At 31.7% G+C, this 12469-nt stretch overlaps 1 protein-coding gene across 1 annotated transcript; it reads left to right on the top strand.

Moving 5' to 3' along the window:
- Window positions 1-6935: 6935 nt before the first annotated feature.
- LOC123883095 (ubiquitin-like protein ATG12) lies at window positions 6936-11312 on the top strand. Its single transcript, XM_045931789.1, has 5 exons — window positions 6936-7055; window positions 7144-7202; window positions 9357-9425; window positions 9507-9569; window positions 10823-11312. The coding sequence occupies exons 1-5, from the start codon at window positions 7022-7024 to the stop codon at window positions 10880-10882; spliced, it is 285 nt and encodes a 94-aa protein (XP_045787745.1). The 5' UTR covers window positions 6936-7021; the 3' UTR covers window positions 10883-11312.
- The last annotated feature ends 1157 nt before the right edge of the window (window positions 11313-12469 follow it).

The raw sequence follows: 12469 nt of genomic DNA, 5'->3' as shown, positions 1-12469 counted from the left end.
CTAATTATGTATGAGAATATGAGTTAGAATCCGACATGAATTCATGAAGCATTTGAGTGTTTCCGGTCGAGAGATTGAAACATAGAGTGTAGCACACGATCAACGCGTTTTCAATTACTCCGTTGTCGGTAGCTTCCATCCGAGTGATTGGAGAAGTATCGACAAAGGATAGGGTGAATTTATCAAGAGATTGAGATTCACCATATTGTTGATCTAGTTGTAACACTTGAGTGATTCAATACGATATGATTGATTGCATGCGGTTGTTATAGTTTAGGTAGTTCCGATGATCCAACCTCACTCGTTTACCATTTGAATTCCAAACGTTTTCTTACAAACCAATTACTCAAACAAACCCCCAAAATGTGTTTTAATTTTAGTATGTTCATAGACACAATCACTTTGATTGATCAACGCAATCCCTGAGGATCGATATCTTTTTATTACTCAATTGACGAAGTTTGTACACTTGCAAAGAGTCAATCAAGTTTTTGGCGCCGTTGCCAGGGATTGTTGATTGATTCAACAAGGCAATTGTGTCTATTTTTCTGCGTTTAGTTTACTTTTTCTGTCAAGAGATTTCTACTTGTTTGCTTCATTGTGCATGCGGAGAACAGGTCCAATTGAGCTGGATTTCGATCCTGAGATTGAGAAAATAGCACGAGCAAATCGTAAAGCGAAAGGAAGACATGTTTGAATCATACAATCAAGAGACACTTTTAACTAGTTGCAAGTTCAATAATGTGTTTCTACAAATCATTACCAAACAACTAGAAGCCCAATGTATGGTGCAAACAACCTTTCAAAATAATCCTCATTTTTGAAGATCACCTTGAATCTTTTGAAGATACTCTTATCTTAGCCATGAAGATGACTCAAGGCAATTTTGAGATGATGAAGGCAAACGAAGAAGTGTCAAGCGAACGTCATGAAGCCTCCATCAAAAATCTCGAAAACCAAATGGGTCAACTAGCAAGACAAGTCTCTTCTCTACAAACTCAAAGTGCTTTTTGTGGAAACACCACAGATCCTCATAATGAAAGTTGTAATTCCATTAATTTGAGGAGTAGAGAAGTTTCATCACCGGAAGTAGTGGAGAATCCTAAGAAGGATGAGAGTAAAAATGGTGTAGTTGAAAAGATGAGGGATGGTGTAGTTGAAAATAGAAAAGAAAATAAGAAAGAAGAAACAAATAAGGAATAAAAAGCTTATGAGGGTGAAGTTGAAAAGAGAGTGGAGAATGCGGCTAGTGCCAAGAAATGCAAGAAACCTCTTGTGAAGGACCCCAAGTTTCAAGTTCCTTCACCATATGCTAGAGTGCCTTATCCTACGATGAAGAAGGTCAAGAACCAAGACCTTGAATTTTGTGGAGTGGTATCCGAATGTTTCAAAGTAGATGTGCTAGAGGAAGTGGTAAAAGATGGGAAAGAAGAAGAGTGGGATCATGAGATTGAAATTTTTCTTCAAAACTTGGATAACACCCTAGAAGAGGAGAAAGATCCAAAGGCGATAAAAAAGCCACCGGAATTGAAAGAACTTCCTCCTAAATGGAAGTATGTGTTTTTGGGTGGCGACTCTAGGAAACCCATGATCATAAGTGATTTGCTCACTCCACTAGAAGAGAATGACTTGTTAAAAGAAGCGGAGAAAGTGAATGACGACCTAGGATGAGACTTGGATGGTGTGGTTCCTATCTATTGTTTGCACAAGGTGGCCAAAAAAGAAGAGCTCAATCCGGTTGTTAATCCTCAAAAGTCTTCCACTTCAACATTGAAAGCTTCGGTGAAGAAAGGCTCTAAGAAATCTCCATCACGGTCTAGTAAGAAGGAAAGAACCAATTTGAAGACCAAAGGGGAAGGTCTCAAGAGTGATTCGGGAAGTGTGAAATCATTACTTATTGATATTAATATTGCTCATTTGAAGGAAGAGAACAAGAGGAGCCGGGTTGAATCAAAGTTGAAGTATCCTCCCTAACTTGTGATGATGAAGCGTCAAGTTAATGACGAGAAAGAAGCGCTTCATGGGAGGCAACCCATGAGTTTATGGTCCTTTCTTCCCTCTCACTCTTATGCTACTTTATGAATAATTGTTTGATGTTCTCTTGAGTTGGCTGGATGATTTTAATTTTAACTTTGAATTTGAATCTTTTATTGTTTAATTGTGGAATGTCGTTTACTTTTAGAGTTTGTTTCAATATCTTGGCATGTTCTTTCTATCACTTGAGTATCAATTGTTTGATTCTATCCGTGTGTGATTTGTGATACTTTCAGTGCAATTGCTTGTTGCACTCATGTGATCAAGAGGCAAAGGAAATGAATTCACACTTTTTACCGGCTCATTGATTCGACCTAACCGTGAGGTATTGAGCCAAACACTTCTCATTCTTTCTATGTGATATCCACTCTTGTATTGTCTCTCGATTTTGCTTGTATTCTCTTTATTTGATTGATAATTTTGTCGCACACACGAGGCATGTTGTATTGGTACCTTTGAGCCTTTTTATCCACCCTTACATATATCTCCTTTGCTTAACCAATTTGAGCTGAAAGAAATAATGTTATTTTTGCAAAACCTTAAGAAAATTTTTATGAAAAAAGGAATGACTTTCTTGGAGGTTAGACACCTATTTACTGCAAAAGTGTTTTAGAGTGAGACTTTAACCGCAACAACTCACATCATGTGAGAAATTTTAATCTTATAATAAAAAGTCATATTTTGACTATATATGTGATCATATTTCAATTCTAGATTATAATAATACATTTATATATGTGAAAAACTTATGTAGATTAATAAGATGTATTTTGTATATATGTCATGCAAATTGGAGTTCTCCTGCTCAAAATAATAAATTTGTTATAATTTATAAAAATGAATTTTCTTGCTTAGTTGTTAATGAAATTAAACACAATTTTATTTATATGATCGATATATTGCATTTTATTCAAAAACACAAGTATAGTACTTAGTTCTAAAAGAAATTTGATATTTGAGTTACTGTTTCACTGTTCCTATATTAAATCCAGTGGGTGATGGAATTTTTGAGAGGATGCAATTAGAATAGTGTGGAATTCAAGCTTCTGAATCTTGCGAAACGTATTTGTTTTTTATATTGTGATTTATGTGTTTTAATCGTAACATACGCCAGTTCGGCTTTGGAGTAATTGATTTATATTTAACATAATTCAATATGTTGACACATTAATGTATAATTTCTACATAGCGGATTTGCCACAAGCAGTAACACAACATCTGAAATGTTGGTTGGGAAATGCATCATGACAAGAAAGATTCTTTCTAGGGCAATGCACTATTTAGGAACAATGTATATAATCGAAGCTCCAATGATTTTCTCTCGGATGAAGAAGATACCATCAGTAATGCCTCAGACATTACTGGTGCAAAAGACATTTCCATTGAAAAAATGTACGATCATTTTTTTCCATCTATATATTGTAATGGTGGTATGGTAATACCTTTACAACATACCATCATTACAATTTACAACATATAGATGTAAAAAATGTGCATATCTTTTTTCAATGGAAATGTCTTTTGCACCAGTAATGTATGAGGTATTACTGATGATATCTTCTTCACCAGAGAGAAAATTATTGGAGCTTCGATTATATACATTGTCCCTAAATGGTGAATTGACCCAGGAAGAATCTCACTTGTCATGATTCATTGCCCAATCAACATTTGAGAAATTGTTTTACTACATGTTGCAAATCCGCAATGTAGAAATTATACATTGTTATGTTAATGTATTGAATTATGTCAAATGAGAATCAATTAATTACTCCTAAGCTGAATTGGCGCATGTTACAATTAAAGCACATAAATCACAAGTAACAAATATCTTTTGCAAGATTAAGATGCTTGAATTCTTCATTGTTCTGATTGTATCCTCCCCAAAAATTTCATCAAACACCGAACAAATCTAATATAGGAATAACGAAGAAGTCACTCAGATATCAAACTCCTTTTATAACCAAGTACTATACTTATGTTTTTTTAAATAAAAAATGTACATGTGTTAAATGCTTTAGAAATGTCTTGATTTTTTTTTTTTGAATAAAATGCACTATATCAATAAAATATATAAAATTGTGTTCAATTTCATTAACAACTAATCAAGGAAATTCATTTTTATAAATTATAACAAATTCATTACTCTAGTTATCCATCAAGGAAAGTAGAAAAAAAGATATAAATTTAACAAAAAGGGTTAGCGGCGCAACTTGTTGTCGTTTGCCTTTTATTCATGTGTTATTATCCTATATTCCAGATGGTAGCTGCTTGAAATACACCACCTTCTTGCCCTTAAATCTACCAACAACAATAAGCATACACAAAAATCCACATAAAATAAAAGGGACATTAATTATAGTGATAAAAAAAATAAAAAAAAAAGAAGTAACTTTATCATTTTTCCATCTACAAATGCGTCAAAAATCAGTAATTTCAATACACTATAAATCTATAAACATATTCCAGATCCCAATTATCTCAAATTAAACCTGATAATTAAATTAAAATAAAAATGAACTACAAAAGCACAAAATCTAATAAACCCTAAACGATATAAATAATTGGAAGAGAGATTCGTATTGAAAACTAACCTGAGCTTAGTAGGTTTAGTCTTATGCTTGCTTGTTTAGAAAGGGCTTCTTCACATCATCAGCAAAATAAAATTTCGATGGTTTTCCAATGGAATATTAGGTTAGGTTTGGGATCATGACGAACAAAAACGCCGGCATTTTTTGCCTTAATATCCCACACAGATCTTCTGGTACATCTGAGACTTTGAGAACTTTCCAATTTCCCTAATCAAATCAGGATTTCTGGTAATCCTATGTGTTCTTTCCTTCTTCGGCGCCGTTGCTGCACAAAGTGAAAACCCTATTTTTCTATCTATGCCGTAAATGAGAGTGAGGAAGATAGTGGTTTGTGTTGTGTGGAAATAAATATATGTAACGTAATGGGCTTTGTTCGTTTAAACCTAATCTCTGCTTTTAGCCCATGGCTCGTTTTAATCTAATTGTAGGTCCAAGCCCAATTCAATATTTCTATGAATTTTGAGTAAAAAATAAATAGAGTGTGTTTGGATAGAGTAATTAGAAATCTTGCATAAAAACATCCTTAGTATAAAATATTCATCTTACAATATATATATATATATATATATATATATATATATAGAGTCAGGATCCGTTGACACCAACTAGTTTGACACCAAATGTTACACCTCTCAATAACGTTTTAACCGATATAAATTTTATAAAATCCACCGTTGGATTGAAAGTTTACATCATATAGATCATTTGTGTAAAATTTCAAATAAATCCAAAATCATTTGATATGTTATTGAGATACATCAAAATTAACGGTTTTTGTATTTTTTTAAATGCCGTTAATCTTTATGTGTCTCAATAGCATATCAAATGATTTTGGATTTGTCTGAAATTTTACACAAATGATCTATATGATGTAAACTTTCAATCCAACGGTGGATTTTATAAAATTTATATCGGTTAAAACGTTATTGAGAGGTGTAACATTTGGTGTCAAACTAGTTGGTGTCAACGGATCCTGACTCATATAGATATATATATATATATATATATATATATATATATATATATATATATATATATCATTTTGGCTTGTTCAATTTTTTTTTCTTTCACAAACTTGCGATTTAACCCTTAACTTTCAAAATAGTACTTTGACTCTTAGCTTTAAGCCCATTTTACAAAAAGGTTTGCCTCATTAATTTTGATCAAGTCAGCCTTTTGAAAAAAAGATTAAAGTTAAGGGGCTAAAAGTGCTATTATGTAAATTAAAGGGTAAAATTACAAGTATATTAAAGTTAAGGGGCAAAAAATACAATTTAACTTATACATTAACGACTTAAAAGCAAGAAGCAAATGGAGTAACGAAAAATACCTAAGAACTCGTGCATACTACTCAACTTCCTCACCACTAGACCAAACCTATATTTAATTAAATTTTCTTTTTTCATGAAACATAAAATTCAAAAATTACAAAAAAAATATATAGAAAATATGCTAATATTTGTGAAAACTTGAAAGGAAGGAAGCAATGTATCGATATATATAAATCCTAGATAGTTGTCTAATTGTCTATCTAAACCCTAATCCACAAATCAATGAAAACCTTTCATTTAGCCACATCATCCACTTACATTCATTTAATGTGTGACCCTAATTGTAATTATTATTATTATTATTATTATTATTATTATTATTGTTGTTGTTGTTGTTGTTGTTGTTCTTCTTCTTCTTATTGTTTTGGGTTATTATTCATTTTAATTTTCTTTTTAATTTTATTATTTTGTGTATTATTTTTTTCAAAATAGTTAATGTTTTTGCTAATAATCTTTTGTCCAATCATTGTGTATATAAGGAGTTGGTCGATTGTCAGGACTACTTACTAATGTTAGTAAAAAAAAAAATAGATAAAATAAAATTTACACATGAGTTGGTATGCTCTACATGATTTTTATCATATTCGATTTTGAGTATGAGTTAAGTTAGTTTATCTTTTCTTCAATAAGTTTCAAATTAATTTAAATGACAAATTCGATAATGAAGTAATTTATCCAACTCGGAATCCTCCAATGAGATTTGTAATATAAAAAAAAACTTATGTTTCAACATCAATTTTTTTCAATGGTCAATTATATGTTGTCATTTTCAAAGTTATTTTAAAGAATGAATTAAATATATTGCTAATTAATGTTAACGAATAAGCTTCCAAGCTAACTTCAAATGTGATGTATAAATAAGTTTTTTTGATAATACCTATTGTTTGAATTTTAAATTTACTAATTATATAAATAATTTTTTGACGTAATGCTATAAAATGCACGGGCAAGCATCTAGTTTAAGGTTTAAAACCAATTTATTTGTCAAAACAAAAAAAGTTTAAACCAATTTTAAAAGAATAAAAAAAAAAAAAGCGATCGACAAGCGAGCAGAGGTTCAGTGTTCTCATGGCTGCTGATTCTCCGACTTCTGTTCGTAAAGGTTACTTCTTTTTCTTCTTCTTCTTCAATCACCCATTTTTTTCTATTCCTTTTTTTCAATTTGATTTATTTTCATTCTTTTGTGACAGTGGTTGTTCATCTCAGAGCCACCGGTGATGCTCCTATTCTTAAACAATCCAAATTCAAGGTATTCCTTTTCCACTTTCCTATTTAATTAATGGGTATTTTTTATTTCTTCAATTTTCTCATTAAAAATCGTTAATTTAAAACCCCTTTTGTTAATATTTATCAGTTATGGTTTATTTGTTTGAAATTCAAGCTTCTGGGGTATGAAGATTGTGCTTAAATCTGAATTTTTTTGTATGGTTTTTGAATAAAGTGTGGGCAAATTAGTAATTAATCTTTGCATATAAAACCAAGTTGCCCTTTTGTCTTAATTTGATGATCATACAGAAGTCAACATATTCTGTTATTGATAATTAACAGCATTTTTTGTCTCATGGTGGATTCTTATTTACCAAGCCGTAGCCCAATTCAAATAGTTGTTGCGGAATTTGAACAAATTGCTATGGTTCTGTGATTTAGTAAAAATGGTTGTTAAATAGCGGTTATCTGCGATTGGCAACATTTACTCTAGCGGGTGTAGCTTTGAGGTCAACATGAGTTGCGGTCGCAAAAAATTAGGGCTTCGAAACGCACGCTAAATGTTGTAGGATTAACTGTGAATTTGTAACTGGGAGAATATTTTCTCTATTTTAGGTGAGGAGGTTGTAACTGAATGTTATTGCAATTTGTTTAGGGGATTCTAAATTGGTTCTTTTGAGTTCCAGAGTCGGTTAATGGTAGATGAGGATTATCCAGTTTTGTAATAGTATTATAATTTGTTGTCTAAAACGGGGATTAGTTATTGGAGTTTTGAGTTATATCGATTCTTCATGCTAGCTTTGGGTGGGATTGGTTTGATGTGGTGACAAAATCAGTTATGCCTTTGCTTAATGTGGTTGCTTAAGTGGAATCATGTTGAACAAATTAAGCATATGAAATATTGATATACACGGCTCTCAGTCAATGTAGGGGTATATGAATCTTCTTTTTATTTTCTGTTAATTTACAATTCTGTTCATACTTAGTTCCTGTGCTGTCTAACTTAGGAATGATATGAAAAATCACCCCAGGGAACTTTCTCAAATACTTGCTACCCGTTGCTTTGTTTATACACTTTTAGCTCATATGAAGTTATGTGTTATGATGAATAAATTTGAAGTTTTATTAGCTAACTATGCCAAATGTGAAAGGATCATAGAATCTCACTTTAGGTGGTAGAGCATTTGTGGATAAGACGTGTAAAAGGTTGAGTCCAAGAAAAACTACAGGCCTTGTAATCTTGGCATGTAGTCTAATAATATTTCAAAAACTATTGTTCAATAAATTTATGTCCATGAGGTGTCAGCTCATTGGCAAGAGTTTGATCTTGTAATCTTAAGGGGCCAAGTTCAAATCCCCTCAGGAACAGCTGTTAAAAGAACATTAGTGGCACTTTAATTAATGATAATTCCCCCCTTCCCCAATTTTTTAAAATGTCTAAGAAAAACTATAGGCTAAACTTCTTAGAGAGATTTATGTTTAAATGTTGTCATTAGATATGATTCACAATGAATTATGCTAGGAAAACACTCTTTTCAAACACACACACACACACACACACACACACTCACTCTAGTTGATTTGGTCGATATTCAATTGGGTCCCACTAAATTTATGTGGGGTCTACATGATTTAGCTGACCCATTTGAATTTCAACCAATTAAAGAGTGTGTTGAAAAGAGTGTTTTTGGGAGTGTGTTGCTAGCTCTCCTCGAATCACAATAGTATTATGGTCTTGTTCAATTTATGCAGCCAACCGTACATATTAAGAAAAGACGTTTGTTGTAGTTAATTGTGCCAATTTATAATGAAACAGATAATAAAAAACAATACTCCACTCCACTAGGTGGGATTGACTGGAATCAGTAGCTTCCACTGGTTCAATCAAACTCATACCAATTCATTTTATATGCACTCCTTAGTTGAGATTAAGCACTAATTTTAATGCTGACAATGGAGAAAGAAGGGTGCAAATTTTTTCTATAAGGATTTTGTGTGCTTGATGCTAGTATGAATATACACATTTTCTCACATGGAAAATGTTGGTTTCGGATGCATAAACTAAAAAGTGAGTTTTAAAATGAAGTCTGAAAAATCATTATATTGAGGAATGGCCACAAAATTTATTGAGCCGCCTTATTCGTTATGATAAGTATTCTCAATATTGAAGTTTAAAGCAATATATTTGACATGGCAGATAGCAGGAACTGATAAATTTGCAAAAGTGATAGAGTTTCTTCGCAGACAGCTACACAGGGAGACATTGGTAATAAATCACTTTGTACTCTACCACCATCTGGTTTTTTAAAGGCTCTGCATGCTCACTTTTTATTTTCTGGTTTTGCAGTTTGTTTATGTCAACAGTGCTTTTTCACCGAACCCTGATGAACTGGTCGTTGACTTGTATAATGTAAGAAATTACTGGATTATTTTTTCCATTGTTTTTAATGTCTTTGGTGAAAGTAAATGATGCATATTTCTGATTCTGCAGTTATTAGTATTTCATGTCAATACTGTTTTATTACCTTTGTTCTGTAAAAACTGTGGAGGATAATTTGTAGGTTTTGGCCTGATGGTGTGTAGTTGGCACAAACATATTCTTACATATAGGACCATATGGAGTGTATGTCAGAAGTTTCTTTAACCTATTTTTGTGGCTATCTTTTCTTTTGTGAAGTAGATAAGAGACGTTTTTAGCTCCCATAAGTTTTAACATAGAAAATGTGAATGAAAGTAAGGATATCCAATGTCCATTACTTTTCCCTTCCATTTTCAGATTTTAATTCAAATGATAGGCAAGTTAAAATTAACGTCAAAGTGAATTCACTTGCATTGAGATGGATTTCCCTTGAAGAACAAGAAAAAAGTTTCAAATTGCATGTCTTATGCAAGTTGGCTAAAAAATTAAAATTGCCTAGCTTTTCTTCTTTGTTAGTGAATATTATGCCGCCATTTGCTTCTTGGTAATTATAATGTCAACAATGTTGTAGTATTGTATATGACATGTATTTTTTTTAGGGGGGGCTCGGGGTTGTTGCTAGAGCAGTATGGTAGTTGTTGAGGTTCTCTACGACAATTAATATGTAATTACTAGGTGTCTGGAAGTAGCCCTTTACGAGCTATTGGCAACCGACAATAATACCAATTGAGAAGTATTCAAGCACTTGCCCTATTTGCATACTCACTAGCCCTTATCAAGCATGACAGCTTGCTGGTTTTGTATGCCGTGTCATATTTATCAAGCCATCCGTATGTGACAAGCTTCATTCATATGGCATATATGAACCAGCTTGTGAGAGAGAGAGTTGCTATTATCCCCTACAATGATCACATAATTATTACATGTCTGGTTACAAGTAATATTGTTCTTAGAATATAAAAAAATACCTTGGAATATTTTTATCTTATGTTAGAATATCTTAGTTTATATCATATGATCAATATCTAACATTAGAATATCTTAGATTATCTCCTTGATTAGCTTCTATATCACTTAGTCATTGTTATGATTTATTTCCTGATTTCCCAATTTATTTTACATTAAGAGACTTGTATCCCTATAAATAGGGGTTAGTGTTTAATCTTTTAGATAACCTAACTATGTTGTTTAATTATCAAATGTTCTTATGTTATTCTTTTCTCTTATCACCTTGATTTTTGCAGAATTTTGGTTTTGACGGAAAACTGGTTGTGAACTACGCTTGTTCTATGGCATGGGGCTAACACTAAATGACAGTTGCTGATTGATATAAAATTCTGCACATTTCAAAATGTGAATACATATTGTTTTTCTTTAGTTGTTGCCGCACATTTCAGCGCAAACTCGAGACTTCAATTGCATACAATCAAAATACACTGTTTTTTGGAAGATTCTAACAAGGTAGAAATGGAACAGTAACACGTCATTCTTCATAATTTGTTAGTTTGAAAAGCTTTTATTTTAGGAGTGTGTTTTATATACATATTGAAGTCACCCTTTTAGTTTTATTCATATGTCAATGTAGTTATGGATGATATAATGTTTAGAGATTCGTTTGCTTGTTGAAGTGATAATCATTCAGCTATCCATTCTTTATAATCAATAATTTTTTTTGAATGTATATAGCTTCAGCCAATAATTTTATTGAATTGTACATTTCATTGAACCCACCAAAATGATTGTAACTTGTAAGTACACACCACCCACACGAGGATAGGTCAGGGCCAAGATTTATTGCATTAAATAGTAATAATTAAACCAAGTTTCACACCTTTTTTTTTTTTTTTTTATTTATCTAGACCGTCAATATGAGACCGAATGGTTTAAATTGAAAAATACATCTTTTAAATTAAAACAATCTTTGTTGTTTGTTTACAATTGGATGACTGAGATCAATTACAACGTCATGCTGTAATGGGAGAAAATTCAATTCTCATGAGGTTATGGCCTTTTGCAAATAGACATCTGCAAGTACATAATAGTAGCATGAATTGGAGTAATGTATTACTACGTGTGAACTGCCCCATTGGCAAAAAGATGGTTTCTCTTCTCCCTTTGTTCCACCGACCCTCGAATCAGATTAGGCGGTCAAGTGGGTTGGATACTGGTGGTGAAAATCAAAAACAAAATTCGGTAAGCATGCTACCGCCATCCCTTATTATATACAAGACATTATCCAAATTTTTTACTGCTATTAAAAAAAATTGTATCAATAAATTCATAATTTTTTTACTAATTATCCCTGTAATTATTATTGATATAATAGGAGAGAAAACAAATGTTCATTTTTTAATGTAAGTTTAATAGGGGTGTTTTTGTAAAGAAATTATTAATATATTTGAAAAGAGTCTTATATTAAAAAACAACATAAAAAGTGGGTTTTGATAAATAAATAAAAAATAGAATAAAAAAAATTAGGGACAGGGTAGTATAAGTAAAGGTTAACTTTAAGCCTGTTTAATTTAATATTAATACTGTCTTTAAAAAAAATTTACTATCTCTAAAATACTCCTTTTTTTCATATAAACTTTTGTGTTCAATGAGTCTTAATTATACTTGCCTAATAAGTAATAAGTTGAAGGACTATTTAGCTATTTCGAATAATTTGAGGACTTCAATAGTGTCCTTTTAATTGCAATCACCACTTTCAATTGAAATAGTCTAGCGTATGTGGCAAAGAGTAAGGATTTTTCCATTTTTTATGATTTGCATTTTTTTTATTACTAAAGTTTTTTTTGTATATTTTGGAGGGTATAAACGAGATTTTGACTCGTTTAATGTTACACTTTTGCATTTATATTTTCAAAACTATATAGTAATAGAGAAAATTG

This window comes from Trifolium pratense, linkage group LG5 (assembly GCF_020283565.1).
Source record: "Trifolium pratense cultivar HEN17-A07 linkage group LG5, ARS_RC_1.1, whole genome shotgun sequence".
Taxonomy (NCBI): Eukaryota; Viridiplantae; Streptophyta; class Magnoliopsida; order Fabales; family Fabaceae; genus Trifolium; species Trifolium pratense.
The sequence above is the reverse complement of the archived record's forward strand: the minus strand, read 5'-3'. Positions and strand labels throughout refer to the sequence as shown.